The 17,845-nt window shown below is 33.0% G+C and overlaps 5 protein-coding genes across 5 annotated transcripts; 2 read left to right on the top strand and 3 right to left on the bottom strand. All coding sequences in view use genetic code 12, as the record gives it.

Annotated features, from left to right (window-relative positions):
• Positions 1-191: 191 nt before the first annotated feature.
• Positions 192-893, bottom strand: CD36_45430 (component of U2 snRNP, putative; the record flags this gene model as incomplete). The annotated part of the gene is made up of 1 exon (XM_002420141.1): positions 192-893. The coding sequence occupies one exon, from the start codon at positions 891-893 to the stop codon at positions 192-194; it is 702 nt and encodes a 233-aa protein (XP_002420186.1).
• Positions 894-1,174: 281 nt separating this feature from the next.
• CGT1 (GTP-RNA guanylyltransferase, putative) lies at positions 1,175-2,539 on the top strand (the record flags this gene model as incomplete). The annotated part of the gene is made up of 1 exon (XM_002420140.1): positions 1,175-2,539. The coding sequence occupies one exon, from the start codon at positions 1,175-1,177 to the stop codon at positions 2,537-2,539; it is 1,365 nt and encodes a 454-aa protein (XP_002420185.1).
• A 230-nt stretch (positions 2,540-2,769) lies between these two features.
• Positions 2,770-5,043, bottom strand: CD36_45410 (ferric reductase transmembrane component precursor, putative; the record flags this gene model as incomplete). Its single annotated transcript, XM_002420139.1, has 1 exon — positions 2,770-5,043. The coding sequence occupies one exon, from the start codon at positions 5,041-5,043 to the stop codon at positions 2,770-2,772; it is 2,274 nt and encodes a 757-aa protein (XP_002420184.1).
• Positions 5,044-7,457: 2,414 nt separating this feature from the next.
• Positions 7,458-9,674, bottom strand: CD36_45400 (ferric reductase transmembrane component precursor, putative; the record flags this gene model as incomplete). Its single annotated transcript, XM_002420138.1, has 1 exon — positions 7,458-9,674. One exon carries the CDS (start codon positions 9,672-9,674, stop codon positions 7,458-7,460), a length of 2,217 nt encoding a protein of 738 aa, XP_002420183.1.
• A 3,116-nt stretch (positions 9,675-12,790) lies between these two features.
• On the top strand, positions 12,791-16,588 carry CD36_45390 (conserved hypothetical protein; the record flags this gene model as incomplete). Its single annotated transcript, XM_002420137.1, has 1 exon — positions 12,791-16,588. The coding sequence occupies one exon, from the start codon at positions 12,791-12,793 to the stop codon at positions 16,586-16,588; it is 3,798 nt and encodes a 1,265-aa protein (XP_002420182.1).
• Positions 16,589-17,845: the final 1,257 nt, after the last annotated feature.

Here is a 17,845-nt window from a genome sequence, read left to right as displayed (position 1 = left end):
AAAAAAAAAAAAAGAAAGAAAGAAAGAAAGAAAGAACTCTAACAATGTAACACTGAATAATTCTAGGAGTATACAAGTTAAGATAGTAATACTATTGATGGGATAAATGTGAGTGCCATAGAGCGATGTTCCTTATGTAGGGGAAATGATTCGTGTGTAGAAATCAACTACCAATGTTGTAGCATCTCATTTCAAACCATACCTTCTTTTAAATCATTTTCAATTCTTTCAATCTCTTCAATACTGGTAGCTGTCTCTAATTTTTTCAACAATTGTTGCCTTTCTTCGTCACTCAACTTTTTAACAAAATTCTTGACCTGTCTATCTGATTTTCCATCTAATTTTATGTTTTCATTTTCATTGCTAAACATCAGTTGAGCCAAAGTGTTGAATTCATCATGATTTGTACCAAACATGCTCTCACTTGTATTTCTTTCAGCCTGTTTCACTTTTTTGAAATCCAAAACTTTCAAGTTAGGTATTAGCCATATTATAAAATGTCTATAATTTTCTATTTCTGTTATGGGATTCCCTAAAAGAACTAATGTCTCAAGTCTGGTAAATTTATCTTTGAAGCTTTTCTGAAACTTATAAATGTTGTTGTTAAACAATGATATCGACGTTATGTGATTTTCCAGGGGGAAGCTATCATCATCGATATATGAAATGTTATTATTGGACAACAATAAACATTCTAGATTATTGAAGCTTTTAGGTATATTACCTAGACTAATCAAATCATTATTAGATAAATCTAGAACTTGATACTTGTTTTGTGTGATTGCAAGATTCTCTAGTTCTGTGATTTGAAGATCTCGTAGCAACAAAGTCAATTTCCCTTCTGGGTTTAATATTTCGGGTGCTTCATTTATTACCTGGGCTGTTAATCTCATCAAATTATTTTTCACGTAACTAGTAGTGTAGTGTTAAAATGGAAACAATACTGGATGAGAAAGTTTGACTTGTAAAATGAAAATTTTCTTTTGAGAAATAGAACAGAACAATGAAAGCTAAACAAAAAGGAAAAAAAAAAAAAAAAAAAATCCTGAAAAAAAAAAAAAAAAAATAACAGGAAACGTAAACATCCCTCCATAAAAGATAAAGTAACAAAAAAGATAATATTTAAAGAGGTCTACGATTATTCCTTAGAAGTAACAAGCGTACTATAAATTTTATGATTCAATTAGAAGAAAGAGAAATTCCTGTGATTCCAGGTAACAAACTAGATGAGGAAGAAACCAAGGAATTACGGTTGATGGTTGCTGAGCTATTAGGAAGAAGACATACTGGGTTCCCCGGTTCACAGCCGGTTTCATTTGAGAGAAGACATTTAGAAGAAACATTGATGCAAAAGGATTACTTTGTATGCGAGAAAACAGATGGATTAAGGTGTTTGTTGTTTTTAATTAATGACCCCGACAAAGGTGAAGGTGTGTTTTTAGTTACTCGAGAAAATGACTATTATTTTGTCCCCAATATCCATTTCCCGTTATCTATTAATGAAACCCGTGAGAAACCAACCTATCATCATGGTACTTTGCTAGACGGTGAGTTGGTGTTGGAAAACAGAAATGTCAGTGAACCTGTTTTACGATATGTTATATTTGATGCCTTGGCCATAAACGGAAAGTGTATCATTGATAGACCATTACCCAAACGATTGGGATATATAACCGAAAATGTGATGAAACCATTTGATAATTTCAAGAGACATAATCCAGATATTGTCAATTCCCCGGATTTCCCATTTAAAGTCGGATTCAAAACAATGTTGACTTCTTACCATGCTGATGATGTATTGAGCAAGATGGATCAATTGTTCCATGCCTCAGATGGATTAATTTATACCTGTGCCGAAACACCTTATGTTTTCGGAACCGACCAAACTTTGCTAAAATGGAAGCCTGCTGAAGAGAACACCGTTGATTTCCAATTAGAATTTGTTTTCAATGAAGTACAAGACCCGGACTTGGACGAAAGAGACCCAACATCAACTTACCTAGATTATGATTCCAAACCAAATTTGATAAAATTGAGAGTGTGGCAAGGCAGCAATGTACATACTGATTTTGCTAAGTTAGATCTATCAGACGACGATTGGGAGCGATTGAAAGCACTAGAGCAACCATTGCAAGGTAGAATCGCTGAATGTCGCCAATCTACAACTAAAAAGGGATACTGGGAAATGCTTCGATTTAGAAACGATAAAAGTAATGGAAATCATATTAGCGTGGTAGAAAAGATTTTGGTATCGATTAAGGATGGTGTTAAAGAGAAAGAGGTCATTGCTTGGTGTCCCAAAATATCAAAGGCCTGGAAAAAGAGAGAGAATGATAGAAGACAGAAGCATTCCAATGGAGTTGCCCGTCCAGCCTCTATACTGCACGACGAACCACTACGGAAGAAAATCAAAACAGAGACAAATGGTAATGGACACCGCACACCTCCAAAACAAGAACAAGAACAAGAACAAGAACAACAGCAACAGCAACAAGTACTTAATGACATACCCACTTATGAAGATAGTGATGACGAATAAATTGGAATTATTTATGAATAAAAGACAAATATAAGACTAAAGAATTTGACTTTTTCTTTCTTTGTTTTTCTTCTGTAGAAAAGAAAGACGACATAAATACAGATGACAGGAAATTTAAGTTGTGTATAAATTTGTATTACTAGTATCAATAATATATAAAGGCAATCTAAAATAAAATAAAAAAAGAAAAAGTGAGCATTTGGATTCCTTTCCAATTTAGTATTAGATGATTATGCCCAAGTCTGTAACTGTTCATGGTATTCGACTCTATGTTTTGAGGCACTCAAGCTCTTGGTTACAGCAGATCTTAATTCGTCAACCATGACGGGGTGTCCACATGTAACAAATCCAATTGGACCATCTGCTTGTCTAACCTCCTGTTCAACTTGCATTGATATATCTGGACGTCCTTCAATAAAGTCAATATGAGATAACTCCTGCTTAATATTTGAAATGATTGAATACTGAGATGATTCCACTGAGTCCTTTTCGTCGGATTTTCTCTCAATACTAACATCCTGTTCAAAACATTCTAGACCTGTACAATCTTGAGGTTGAGTAACGTAAATGGTACTTTGTATATTGGTTTTTTTCAAATATTCCAACTCTTCAGTAAACCAACTCAATGACTTCCAATGTCTTATAATCCAAATCAACTTGATAGACTGATTTTTTGACTTTTTGGCTAGATCGACACATTCGGAGTAAATACCTGGGATACCATTACCACCAGCAACTAAAACGACATTCTTACAATTGCGCCCAGCTCCACTTGCCTCACCATATGGACCTTCCACTAAAACTCTAATTGTGGCTGTATTGCCAGGTAAAGGTGACAAGTATTTAGCAATATTACTAGTGATACCATTTTTGATCTTAGCGTACAACACTATTTTATCATTTGACTCTGTTGTTGTGAATGTAAACGGATGACTTTGTAAAAATAAGGTTGGCCTCAAGAAATGAATAAAAGCATGCCCACCAGCAACCGACTTCCAGTACTTTGGTTTGGGAACCTCGATTTTCAAAGTGTCATCACCTTTGATAGAAACGGTTGCCTTTCTGGCACCGAAAAAGAAAATTCTACCTAATCGAACAGCACGATCGAAAGCCCATACAGCAATAGCAGCCCACATGAAATCTCCATATCCTTGACTTTCCAAATGATAGTATCCTCCAATAACAAAGAAAACAACTAAAACAATATGGATTAAAAAGAAAACTTCATAACATTTTCTTCTAAAAAACAACATGGCTTGGAAAAGAATAAATCCTCCACATATGGTAGAAACAGTACCCCAAATCATAAAATCACGTTTCATTCTGTTGTTGTACTTGCCAGTTGCTTTATCGGAAATGGAAAATGTAATAGCATGAACAATAATCAATAAAACATCAACACGGGAAATCCATCTGTGGTACATAATAAACGTGGCAAAATCCCAGCCCGTCAACCATTGCAAGAAGTTATTACGACCTCCAAATAGAATTAACAACGGAATCAAAAATGTTCCTAAAATACCGGTTCTATCTGCAATCAAATGGCCTAATTCAGCATCTTTGGAAGCATACTGTGGATTATCCTTAACATGATGAATATGTAATGCACTGAAAAGACCACTCAAGAAAATAAAAATTACAACAATTATAGATTCCAATCTAGTTGGAATTAAACCATCAAAAAATCCAAAAACACCAATAGAGAATTCTTGTGCCTTCTTTTTGCGGAAAGTGGCAGGCAAGAAAAGATGTCTTCTTAATGCATTGGAAATTGTGCCTGATAAATAATTTGTTAAATTAGGGAACATTTTTTTCATCATGTTAATAAAAATTGCAATGGCTAGAATCCCTGCCCAATAAGCAAGCAATCCTGAACCATAGTAAATTGAAAGGTTGAAGTTATTATTAGACATTTGGTAAGCATCTTTGTAAGGAGTGAATTTTTTATAATCAATTAACAATGGAGCAGTTAAAGTTTTTGTTGTAGATGAATCACTATTACCTTTGCCACTTTTAGAACTGCTACTGCTACTACTACTGCTATGAGCATTTGTGGATGACTTGGACACATTGGGCAGATCTGTTGACTTGGAGGAGTTACTTGCACCAGTAGAAGCTGAGGACTTGCCACCACTAGACGATTTGGTAGTCATGTTAGCATATTCAGTACCATTAGTTTTGAATTCAGTCTGAATCTTGTCATATTTGGCATAAAATTTTGATTCTGTCATATTACAGGATTCGGTGAATTTACCAATAATATTCGTGTTGTTATTGAAACCACGGACCAAACAATCTGAGATTGTTCCAAACCCAGCATCTGTTTTACAATAACAATTCCAATTAGTTGATCTTTTACCAGTTGAAGTACAAACAGTACCATATTTCCCAATAAATGTTGTACAAGTCAGCATCACGATATCCAATTGGGAATATCTCTTTGGTGTTCTTGCATCGATTAATACGAATGCAAACAAAAACACTATCAATTGATGAATCTTCATTGCTTGCAAAGGGGTGTAATTATATGTTAGAAGCGACCCACGGTGAACGGTAATCTAGTTGCAAAAGAAAAAAGGAACTTCCTGTATAAATAACAAAAAAAAAAAAAAAGAAAGGTTTTGAACAAGTAGGAAAATAGAAGGAAATATTGACCACCATTTATACCACTTCAAGGCATTTTTGAAATAAAATATATCTTATAGCATTATTGATTTCGATACTTTCAATTGAGTGTGATACTTGGGATGAATCAAGCCTAAACTATGGAAATGAAAAGTTTTCCATTTTGTGAAAAAAAAAAAAAAAATGATTTTAAACTGACTTGTGTAATTGGTTAATCTATTTCATCAGTGCTGTTGTTTTATAATAATTTTCATCAAAAATACAAAATAATATTTATTCCTGCCTTTTTTTTTTTTTTCCTTGGCAGTAGTTGGTTTAAAATTAATAGACTCTAAAGGGTATCTTGAGAAAATATTCATTAGAATACATTGTCCTGTGAAGAATTCTAAATTGAACGTTCTCTTGTTATTATCATTTTATGGATATGCTTTATTCGCTGTTTGGTGGGTTGATAAGTTCCACAAGTCTTGATAGCAAACACTTTGTGAATAAAAGCAGGCTTAGATTTATTTCAGACGGCATTCAAACGATATAATTTGATACCGATCACCGGGGACAAACAAATATATGATAAAATATTTTGAAAATCTTGTATTTATTCAGTTTTGATTTGTTGGTTATTTATTTTGTTCCTGAACAATTAGGAATGTAATTGCTCATGAATAGTTTTTTTAGATTAGTATTATAATATTGATAGACATAAACAGCTTGCTATGGGTAATCTTATTATCCGTTATTTCTTGGCGTTCACTTCGTATTACGAGCATATCATCTCGGTATGATTGATGTAATATTCAGTGTCAAATCTTCAAAAGGTTCTTCATTGTTGGAGAATTGCCGTCTTCTTGAAACATTGTAAATTAAGAATATAAAAATAAAACAAATCAAGGAACAAATGAGTATCTGAATAGCGTGTCTGTTTGTTGGTTGATGGTATTCAAAGTCAACAAATTTTGATTTGTACTAAATCTTTCACAATTAATCGATGGAATAGATAATTTTGGTTTTGTTTCACATACTTTAGTTTTCTTTTTCTCTTTTTTGCACGACAGCAATTGTGCATTTGGAGAAACCATCAAGGCGTGTTTTCCTCAACTTAAAATAGATTGATGATTACTGGCTATATGCTAGTCTATGCTCCCACAAGAATATTATTTGACCACAGATCTTAAATGCTTATTACATGTTGGATATGCAACCAGATATAAAGTCAAGTTGTTATTGATTGATTGATATTTATTCGCTTTATACCAAATTCGATTACAGTGCCTAGAGTTTAATTTCAATAGAATTGAAAACTATTCACTAGCAATTGCTAGACATCCACAAACTATCTGAGTTTATTCAATTAGTGAATTTTTTCTTTACCTACCGCTATGAAACTCAAATGGTATAAGCATGGAAACATTATCTGTCAAAAATGTTGGGTTGAAAAAAGTGAAACAAAAAAAAAGTACTGAAAATTAACTAGATCTGCAATGTGGAATCTGACCAATAAGTGAATGAATAAAAAACCAATTGTATTTGCGAATCGGTGAGAATTTATTACTTCAATTTATGTTACATTTTGATTATTTTAAGAACCACACAAAGCTATTAGATGATCCTCTTGGATATTTAACTTTTTAAAGCACAAAGAGAAAGACCACACTTTAGTTGTTAATGGGAATGTGATTTACAATTTCTGACAAGTACATCCAACCTTTTATCAATGTGTATTTGGTTTGATATATGTTTGAGTACCATGAAAACTTGACTTGGCAGGTACCGTGAAAATTTTTGACGACTTGTGAATAATTCGGTACAAACAAGAAATAGCCCACTTAGATAATGCCGAGGGTGTGTCTCGGTTGTTATTTTTTTTTTTTTTTTTTTTTTTTTTTTTTTTGTGGAGTGTGATTATTAGACTAAGCTGGGGTAAGGTTAACTAAAATAACATTATCTATTAAATCTAAGAAAATATTCATAGTTAAGAGATAATTTAATTTTTGTCATACATGTAAATAGTAAAATGGACCAGATATTTAGTGTGCTCAATAGGCATAAGAGTGAAAGCAGTACATTTTTCAAGAATGAATATAAAAAAACACATGTCGTGTATCCAATGTTACTAGGAAATCTCAACAACTTGGTTAAATTGACCGTTTTCAGAATATATTGAGAATAGCTATAATACGAAGAAACGACTTTTTTTTTGGAAGGCCTTTCGTTTGAAAAAAATGTGTAACAAATATGATTAATAGAACAAAACTAAAGAAAACAGTATGTAAATGAAACTACGAAATCTAATAAATCAAGCCCATGTTTGTAATTGTTCATGAAATTCAACTCTATGCTTCGATGCATTCAAATTCTTGGTTACAGCAGATCTCAATTCGTCAACCATGGCAGGATGCCCACATGTAACGAATCCAATTGGCCCATCTGTTTCCTTGATTTCATGTTCAATTTGTTCAACAATATTTGGGCGCCCTTCAATAAATTCAATATGTGGCAATTCCTGTTTAATTCTTGAAACAAAGGAATTTTGAGATGATTCAACTGAATCTTTTTCGTCCGATTTCTTTTCAGACCCCGAATCTTGTTCGGAAGACTTTACGCCATTGTAATCCTGTGGCTGAGTGACATAGACTGTAGTCTGAACATTTGTTTTTTGCAAATACTCTAATTCTTTAGTAAACCAACTCAATGACTTCCAATGTCTTATAATCCAAATCAACTTGATGGATTGATTCTTTGATTTCTTGGCTAGATCAACACATTCGGAGTAAATTCCTGGGATACCGTTACCACCAGCAACGAAAACGACATTTTTACAGTTACGCCCAGCTCCACTTGCCTCACCGTATGGACCTTCTACCAACACCTTAAGTGTAGCGGTGTTACCAGGCAAACGTGACAAATACTTGGAAATTCTCTTAGTAACACCATTTTTAATTTTGGCATAAAACACAATTTTATCTTCCGATTCAGTAGTAGTAAAAGTGAATGGGTGACTTTGCAAGAATACTGTTGGTCTTAAGAATTGAATGAATGCATGTCCACCGGCAACGGACTTCCAGTACTTTGGTTTAGGGACTTCTATCTTTAATGTTTCTCCACCTTTAATGGAAACAGTAGCCTTTCTAATACCAAAAAAGAATATTCTGCCCAAACGAACAACTCGATCGAAAGCCCACACAGCAATAGCAGCCCACATAAAGTCACCATAGCCTTGGTCATCTAAATGGTGGAACCCTCCAACAACAAAGAAAACGACTAAAATGATATGAATGCTGAAGAAAACCTCGTAGCATCGTCTTCTGAAGAATAACATTGCCTGAAACAATATGAAACCTGCACAAATAGTAGCAACAACTGCCCAAATCATAAAGTCACGTTTCATACGAGCATTATATTTATCAGTTGCCTTATCAGAAACGGTGAATGTGATCGCATGAACAATGATTAACAAAACGTCAATACGAGAAATCCATCTGTGGTACATCATAAAAGTGGCAAAATCCCAGCCCGTCAACCATTGCAAGAAGTTGTTACGGCCTCCAAATAAGATCATTAATGGAATTAAGAATGCTGATAAAATACCGGTTCTGTCTGCAATCAAATGACCCAATTCAGCGTTTTTAGTAGTATACTGTGGATTATTATTAACATGATGGATATGTAATGCACTCAAAAATCCAGTTAATAACACAAAAACAGCAATAATTAACGACTCCATTCGGGTGGGGACTAATCCATCAAAAAATCCGCCCAAACCAAATGAATGTGGTTGTGCTTTCTTTTTACCAAAAGTTGCTGGCAACAAAATGTATTTTCTAAAAGTGTTTGAAATGGCACCATTACAGTAGTTGGTCAAACGAGGAAACATTTTCCTAAGCAAGTTTGCTAATATGGCAATAACAAAAATACCAGCCCAGTACCCCAATAAACCAGCACCATAGTAGATGGAAATATTATAATTATTATAGGACATTGCATAGGCATTTTTGTACGGCGTAAAGGTTTTGTAGTTGATCAATAATGGTGTTGGAGAAACCTTCTTGGTGCTCAGTCCACTTGAGCTTTTACTGGAGGATACACTAGCAGTGCCTGATGCTTTAGTAGACAGGGTTTTGCTGGCCGAAGAACTCGTCTTTGTCTTTGATGTTTTATTGGCATAATGAGTACCATTGGTTTTAAACTCTTTCTGGATTCTGTCGTACTTTTCATAAAATTTTGCTTCAGTCATATTACATTTGTCGACAAACTTCTCAATGATTGAGGTATCATTATTATAACCACGTACAAAACAATCTGAGAGTGTTCCGAAACCAGGGTCTTGATTACAATAACACTTCCAATTGATCTTTTTTTTTGCACCGGCTTCACACACAGTACCATATTTACCAATGTAAACAGTACATGCTTGCATGGCAGTATCCAATTTGGAATACTTTCTTGGTTTACTGCCCGAAGCCTCGATTAAAGCAAATGTTAGCAAGAAAGTTATTAACTGAAAAAATTTCATTGATTTAGGAAACTTTGCGGTGTTGAAAACTGTCCAAGAAAATCAACAAGTTAGTTGCAAAAAAAAAAAAAAAAAAAAAAAAAACAGAAAACAAAGACCAATAAGGGAATTACAATCAATATTTATAAACCTTGCCTCATCAAAAAAGGGAAAGGCAATTGAGGGAGATGAGTTGATGCAAATCAGGTTTCATCCTGTTGTCTATGATACAAAAACAAAAAGCTAACCAAGGCAAGAAAAGATCGATGAGGAAAAAAGAATGCTAGTAATAGTATTGGAACTGCAATTATGTAATTGGCTGATTCATCTCTTGAAAAGATTTTGTACCATTTCTTGTACTAAATTAATACATACGTACATTATAACCCTTTGAATGTCCAACAATATAAATGTATGTATGTAAGAATAGTATACCTATCTGTAAGAAAATAAAATGGCTTGGCATTAATTTAAAAAAAAAAGAGGAAAATGCAAAAATAATTAGAGGATCGTTTTACTAGGCATCTTTTAACGCTTGTTTTATCATCCTTAGTTTTTCCAACACTATACATATAACTATGGTTAAACAATTATTATATTTCATTGTTTCTAGAATATATCAATTTATTATAAAATTGATATGATTTTGAGTTAGTCTCAGTAGTTTATTCATATTTAAATCTCTAGCCGAAAAAAAAAAAAAAAGAAAGAAAGGTTGACCATGTTTGTGTTGTTGTTAATGGCTAGTAATTGGGTGGTGTCGAGCAGCATGAATTGGTCGGTGAGTGAGTTCAAGATGAAATTCTCCAATCATCGTTAACCTCAAAGTAAGTTATTGTCTTATAGCTATTCTACATAACTTTTCTTGGCTTATACTAGTTCTATTATTTTGTTAGTACTATATTTAGGTAATGTTGAGAATTTTAGATTAGCCAGAAGTGGCTACATCTAGTGTTTTGTGGTATATTTTCTGATTCCTCGTTTCTTTGAGTGTTTTCTTGTTTAATAAATTATGGTGGTAGTATTAAAAGACCTATGGACAGTATAAAACTGATGAATATTGCAATTGCTATAATAATAGTGAGAAAGTTTAAAATCCAGGAGGTGACAGATTTGTTGAATCAATCTTAATTGGAAAATCTGTTTTCGGAATTGATGAAAAAGATAATTTTTTTTTTTTCTTTTCCTACCTTAAAAAAAAAAAAGAAATAAAACTAATTCTATCTCCCTTTAATGTATTGACATAATATAGGCACCAATTATATGCAAGTGCGGTAAAATTTAAACAATAAGGTTAAATAATATATTCGAAACAGCCCCACCATGATTGGCTGGAATACAAAATAAACCTCCTATAAATATATTGTTACAATATCATTTCTCCTTTAGTTAAGATATAAACAAGGAATATAATGGAATCTTTTGTTTCAGGTTCTTCTTCACAACTGTAAAATTCGAAAAGTGTGAAAAACTAGCAGCGGCATTTTTGCGAGGAACTGGGATAAGTTTAAATTGATCTAAATTCCAGTCAAAACACTGTCCATCGCTTATTAATGGTGAGAATAAATCAAAAATAGGCAATGCTGAAGAAATAATTTTGCACAACCATTTCTGTACTATTCTTCTTAAAGCCCTGTTGGTTAAGAAATTGTCTTCTCTTTCATATCTGGTTTGAAGAAATATAAGTTATTAGAACAAGCAAACACCTATTTAACCTAATTGAAAAGGGGGTAGAAGTAATGCTTAAGCAATTAATACTGGTAGTATACTTTAAAATTGAAGGGGGTTTTAAAATGATTCTACTTCTTTTTCTTGACATGTTCCACCAATAAACATTAAAGATGGAAAAATTAATGCATTTGCGAATCGGAAGGCTGTTAATCCCAGGTATGCAGAATTATGCACCATTGCTTTATTTAGAGTTTTCGGAAAAAACACAAACCTAAAAAAATGCAAAACAATTCCCAGTTGTTCGGTTATAAAGTATGAAAGTAATTATCCGTGGACTATAATGCAACATTAGAATCAAGCAAGTATCTAAATAGATTTTTTGTATAAGGTGATGTCTTGCTACTACCCCCTCAGTGAACACTGGTGCCCCCTTTACATATTGTAGTACCCTGGGAAGTTGCACATCAATTGAGTGAATTGTTGAATTGGTATCTGTTCAATCAGCTAGAAGCCTACTATATTAATTTCAACAATTTAGTCGGATTATCAGAATTTGGTCTATTATTTTTGTACATTTTTTACAAAAAAACCAAAGCAAATACTTGAACATTTAGATAGTTTACAAATTATATAAAAATTCCAATAAATAACAGCCAATTTATGAAATTATGAATAGAACTTCTCAAAATAAACTTTTGAATGGTCCAGGGTACTGTCAAACTCCTATAGAACAAGTTTTTGCTGCCATTATATATCACGAAAGAAATAGTACACAAAAAACCTAACTTGTCATGTGACAAACTATGTTTCAAAGGACTCTTTAATTTTCAACCATATTTCTTCAAACTTTTAGTAAACATCAGCTGTGTTTGGCTTTCGTAAATGCGTGAAGTAACACCTCTCTGAAAGTCGTGACAATGAGCACAATCAATCACTAACTAATTGCCAACTCCATTATACATAGCATTTAATACTAGTTTTTTCAAACCTAATGATCTGGAACATAATAAGTTAAACAGCGCTAGATCACAAGATTCATCGTATTATTAGCTGTACGTATTTTCTATCAACTCAACTTGTGAATTTATTTTAATTCAATTGTTGGTTGATTTTGGACCCTATGATTACGTAATACCATCCAAAATACTGCATATTATACTGACGTGGATATTTCAATCAATATAAGCTTAATCGATTAGTAACTCCTTAAACTTATTGTAATTATACTAGCACTACCTTGGTTATACCACAAAACATCGAATTCAAAAACTTAACAATTTGGGGGGGGGGAGGTTCAAGCTTCTGGTGCACACAGTAGATTTGCATAAAATTCGTGTTGTGGTGATTCTTTTTTTTTTTTTTTGCTGAATGTTCGTGTTTTGACAACAACAACAATAGAAAAAACATCAAAAAAATCCAAAACTGATTTGCTTGTAAAACTAATTTCCTAACAAGTTTCCATTGACATGGCGAATCCAGTTAAAATTGGATATTACGATCCATTTGGTATATATCCATTGATTAAAGATGAGCTCAAAAAGATATCACCTATACTGAGCCTACACATACGGTTTCACCCTTCACAACCATTGAAAACAACCCATGATTTGCCAATTGGATTCACAGAAGAGATTCCCAAAAAATCAGACTCATCTTTTTTGGAAAATCACAATGTCTATGCCAGACTAATGCTTATAAAAATTGAATCATTGGACAAGTATCGTACCCAAGTAAGGCCGTTAATCAAAGAATGGTTGAAGACTCTTGTGTTCAATGGAAAAGTGAACGCTTCTTCTCCATCATGGATGATTCTACTATATGTTCCCTCGGACGCCAAAGATAAACTGTCCACAATTATTAAAATGTCTCACTATGACAAATTATTGAAAGATTTTAGTAACGAAGGAGGTAAAGAATTAGTAGCTTTATTTTCTGAGTCGGCTTCGTCTAGTGCATCTGTTGGTGTCCAGAGCAATGAATCAATGGGGTACTGTTTTAAACTCAAGCAGAATGAATTTGAGTTGAACGAATTTCTTGTCCAGATCAAAAATTTGTTGGGGTTTACATTTAACCAAAAGTACCATTTGAATCTGGATTTGATAACGACTAGTGGTGATGACGAAAAGAATACATTGACAAAATACGTGGCAACTTATAATCTAGCCGAATTGTTTTATGATATGAAGCTATTCAATGACTGTATCAACTTTTTCAATAGGTTATCTGAGCAATTAAACAATTTAGTCGAGCACAACCCAGATTTATTTAATTATAAAGTTGACTTACCAGCTGAGGTTTTCTCAAATGATTTTGATTTTAATGAGTTTTACAACAGAAAATGTCAACATATACATGATGCCAACTCGTTTGCCAATGTGAATCTATTTGAATTGAAGTGCTTTATATTTTTCAGACAGGCATCAACACTTGAGATGTTGGCTACTAATAACTTTAAAACTTCAATCTCCTTAGCAGAATTACAAATTTCCAAGCTTTTTAGAAATTTGGTACTTTTTTTAAATGATTTATTACAGATATTTCACAATGAACAAGTATTGATAGAATTTGAATATTCAATAATCGAGTATTTCTTGAGTTTAGATATAGTCAATAAGCTTATCGAGCAAGGTACAAAAATTCATGAAGCAGAACCAGCAAACAACAACAATTCGCACCAACTAAAAAGAATGTTCGAGTCAAGAGGGGAACTAAAACTACTACAAAGATCCAGCTTGAGCAAATTGGCACAGAAGAATAGCATTGAAATTAAAGGCTTAGATCAGGTTTTTGAAGACGTGTCACTTGACGAGGAAGAAGCATTGAAAGAACATAGAGATTCGACAAAGGAAACCAAATTAGACTTAAGTCATCCAAAGCTATTACAGGCATTACAAAATAAAAATGCATTCATTGATGAGTTTACAAAACTTACCGAAGGAATTCTTGAAGATTTTATGGGCTGTGACAGATCAAAAACTATCGATGTATTATCCATTGATTTAGCCATATTAAACTATGAGAAGGGAAATTATAGTGAGTGTTTGGAAATTTTACGTGACTCTTACGACTTCTTCATTCAGAATGGATGGAATTATTTGGGTGGTATATTACTAGAAATCTATTATGGATGTATGGAGAAAACCAAATCTACCAACTATGAAGAAATATTGAGTACTTGTCTAAAACTATTGTCATGTTTAGAGGGTAACCACACTGATATCAATTCGTTTAGATTAATTAATAATAAGTTACAGATAAAGAAATTATTTGACAGAATTGAAGTTTATGCAAATAAGCTAGATTCCACAAAGAGATTCGAAAAGTCTTTGAATCAATTCTTCAAAACCGATATAATTCCTTACATAAATGCCGATGAGTCAACTTCTAGGGATAAGTATTTAATCCGGTTGAAAATTAAAAACCCCTTTTCCTTGGCGTTTGTATTTAAACATGTGGAGTTGATCATAGTAGACGAAGAAGGGTCAGAAATAGTGTTTCAAGCTGATAATGTTGAGATTACGGAAAAATTAGATAACACTATTCAACTATCAACTAATAATTTCATATTGGGATCCTTTTCGCCGTACCGCTTGACAATCCAATTTTATAACAGTTTATTTTTGATTTTAGACTACGGAGAAAAAGAATTACAAATGAGCCATGCTTCATTTTTAAGTGATACAGTGATTGAACATAATAATAATAATAATGTGTTTGATTATGAGGGCCTGAACACGTTGCCTTTATTTAAACCAAGACACGAGAAAACACTTTTAGCTTATCAGAATATTAATAAATTGACTGCACAGTTTTGTTGCGCTAATGACTTGAAATTAGGCTCCACAGAAGTTGTTCTAAAGATCAAAAGTGGAAGCAATCCTATCAGTGATATTAGAATAAAAATGTTTTCGACGACACCAGGGCTAACAATAGTAGAGCCTGAATTGGAAATCAGTGAACTTGACTCACAAGAAACTCGAACATTTTTAATTCCTTACACTTACGTCAGGTCAGTCAATAAAATAATTAATATGAGAGCTAAGATCGAATATAATGTTGATGGTGAAGAGCAATACAGTTTCCAAGTTTCGTATAACATAGATACTGCGCTAACTGTGTCGGTTACTGTCCAAGACATATTCAAGCGGGATTTTATATACTCAAAGTTTCAAGTTGGCACATCTAATCCCAAATACCCAATTAGGATCATCAACAATGATTTAACCACAGAGTCAAATTATGAAATTATCAAACCAAGCAGGTTTCTGTCATATGATATTATTGCATTTGGTGAACAACCAAGTAATTTCTTTTACAAGATCAAACCTAAAAGCGATGAAGTGTACCTAAATGATACGTTGAACTTGACAGTTGACTACACAAACTTGCAAGAAGAATGTGAAGAGTATGTTTCAAAAGAGATAATTCACTGTTTGGAGCACAATCAATTGGTCAAGTATTGGTATTTGATTAAGGATATTATTGTCACTAAACTAAAGTTTGATTTAAACGGATTTGCAGTGTACAAAACAATCAAATTCTTGAATGGGTTAGAATTGAATCTATTAGCAGAGAGAATTGTTTTGCAATATGTGGAAAATTCAGTGGATCAAAAGAATTTGCTTAAATTAATGCTGAATATACTCGTGAATCATAACTTTGAAACATCTTTAGACTCCTATGAGTACAATAATGTTCTTCATTTACACATTTCGGTTCCAGTCCCCGTTTTGAAGTATTTACAGATTGTTGAATATCAATATGATAAAAAACAGTACACTGTAGGAGAGCCTATCAATGTCAATTTGAAAATCAATACTATAATAAGATGGTCCCCTAAAGATCAAGATCATGAATTCGACTACAGTGAAAATCAATCACAACCTCTTGCTGTATCATCACCACAAAGAAATAAGAGTAAGAATAGCAATGAAAATATGGATAATTCCACACCAGTTGTAACCAAGGACCAATTTCAATTAGTCATACAACAAGATGATAATTGGTTAATGTCAGGGTTCAGACGTTTTACATTTAGTGGTGGACAAGAGACAACTAAACAATTGACTTTAATTCCATTAAATGTTGGTAAGATACCGTTGCCTCAAGTGGTAATTAAAGAATTGGCTGATGGTGTAAACCCTATAAATGATGATGACGATGAAGAAGAAAATGACAGTGATGATTTAGATATTGAATTCATCAACGGATTGGAAACCATTTTAGTTATACCAGAAGTAAATAGCATTACTTTTTCATTCTAGAAATATAGGTTTAGTTTATTTGTTTATACAGTTCTAGCACGAGTGGTTATGGGGGGGGGGGATCTGACACGAGAGCAACTGAATCTAGGCACTTTTTTGGTTTGTATGACCAAAGTGTGGAGATATAGATCCGTGGCAATAGTGAGATAAATATTCTTAGATGTTAGTCTCATTGTATTCAGATAATTACCTTCATACATAATGAAGGTAATGTTAGCCAATAATGGTGAAAATATGTGTGTTTTTTTTTTTTTTTTTTTTTTTTTTTGAAAAGTTTGCAGTTTCATATTTCTTTAATGGTGGGTAAACAAAAACAAAAGAAACCTTACTAGGTGGTAATTGTTTTGACTGATTTTTATAAAAGCTTTTAATTTCTTAACGCTTCTTTGACGTTTTCTAGTTCTTCTGACTTTCTAACAAAGACTTTTGGGTTGGTTCCAATGGTTTTTCTTCTTTGCAGACTTTTCCAACACTGATTTCTTTCCAACTGAACTTTTGCTATTTATATTCTGGTTAATTTCTGGATTGTTCCTCTGCTGAAAAATAGAGGAAAATTGCTTCTTTTGCAATTTACAATTTAATTTCCCGGTCGAAGGTTTTATTCTTAAACTTTACTTCTATCTCTTGGAAGTCATTAATTATTCCATTCTTCTAAAATGGGTACTCTGGATCTTTTAATTCTAATATCCTCATATACCGTAGAATATTTACATTTATTTAATTACATCAAAGTTTGTAAATCTTCATAGTAGTATGCACTAATGGAATATGCTTTTTCCATCGATTCATCTTCATCATTAATTTCTTCTTTGCCTGCTTTTTCAAACTTCTCAAGTTTCTCCATAAAATCGTCTAATAAGTATTGAGTTTTGTCTTTATATGCCTCAATGCTTTCATTAGAAACATCAAATATATTGTATCAAATTTAAACTTTCAACTAATGTCTGGGATAAGATAAACAGGGCCTACATTCTTCTTGAGTAGCCTGTATAATTCAATTGGAGGGTTAGCTGCTTCCATTCTTCTAATTTCTCTGACTTTTGGATATTCAGCATTTTTATAATGAATAGATTCAAGTGAATTCATATGATTTGAAGATGACGGATCATCATCTAATGAAGGACAATGGAGAATTAGAACCTTGTTAGTAGTTGAGGTGCTTTTCTTTTTTGTGTGTCTTCTTGCTGCTCCTCCTTCGTCGGATGAGCCGTGACGCCTCTGAAGAGAAGGGCCGAGCAATCCTTATTTTCCGTGATG

The sequence above is a fragment of the Candida dubliniensis genome, chromosome 4 (genome assembly GCF_000026945.1).
Source record: "Candida dubliniensis CD36 chromosome 4, complete sequence".
NCBI classification, from domain to species: domain Eukaryota; kingdom Fungi; phylum Ascomycota; class Pichiomycetes; order Serinales; family Debaryomycetaceae; genus Candida; species Candida dubliniensis.
This window is presented reverse-complemented; position numbering and strand designations above follow the sequence as displayed.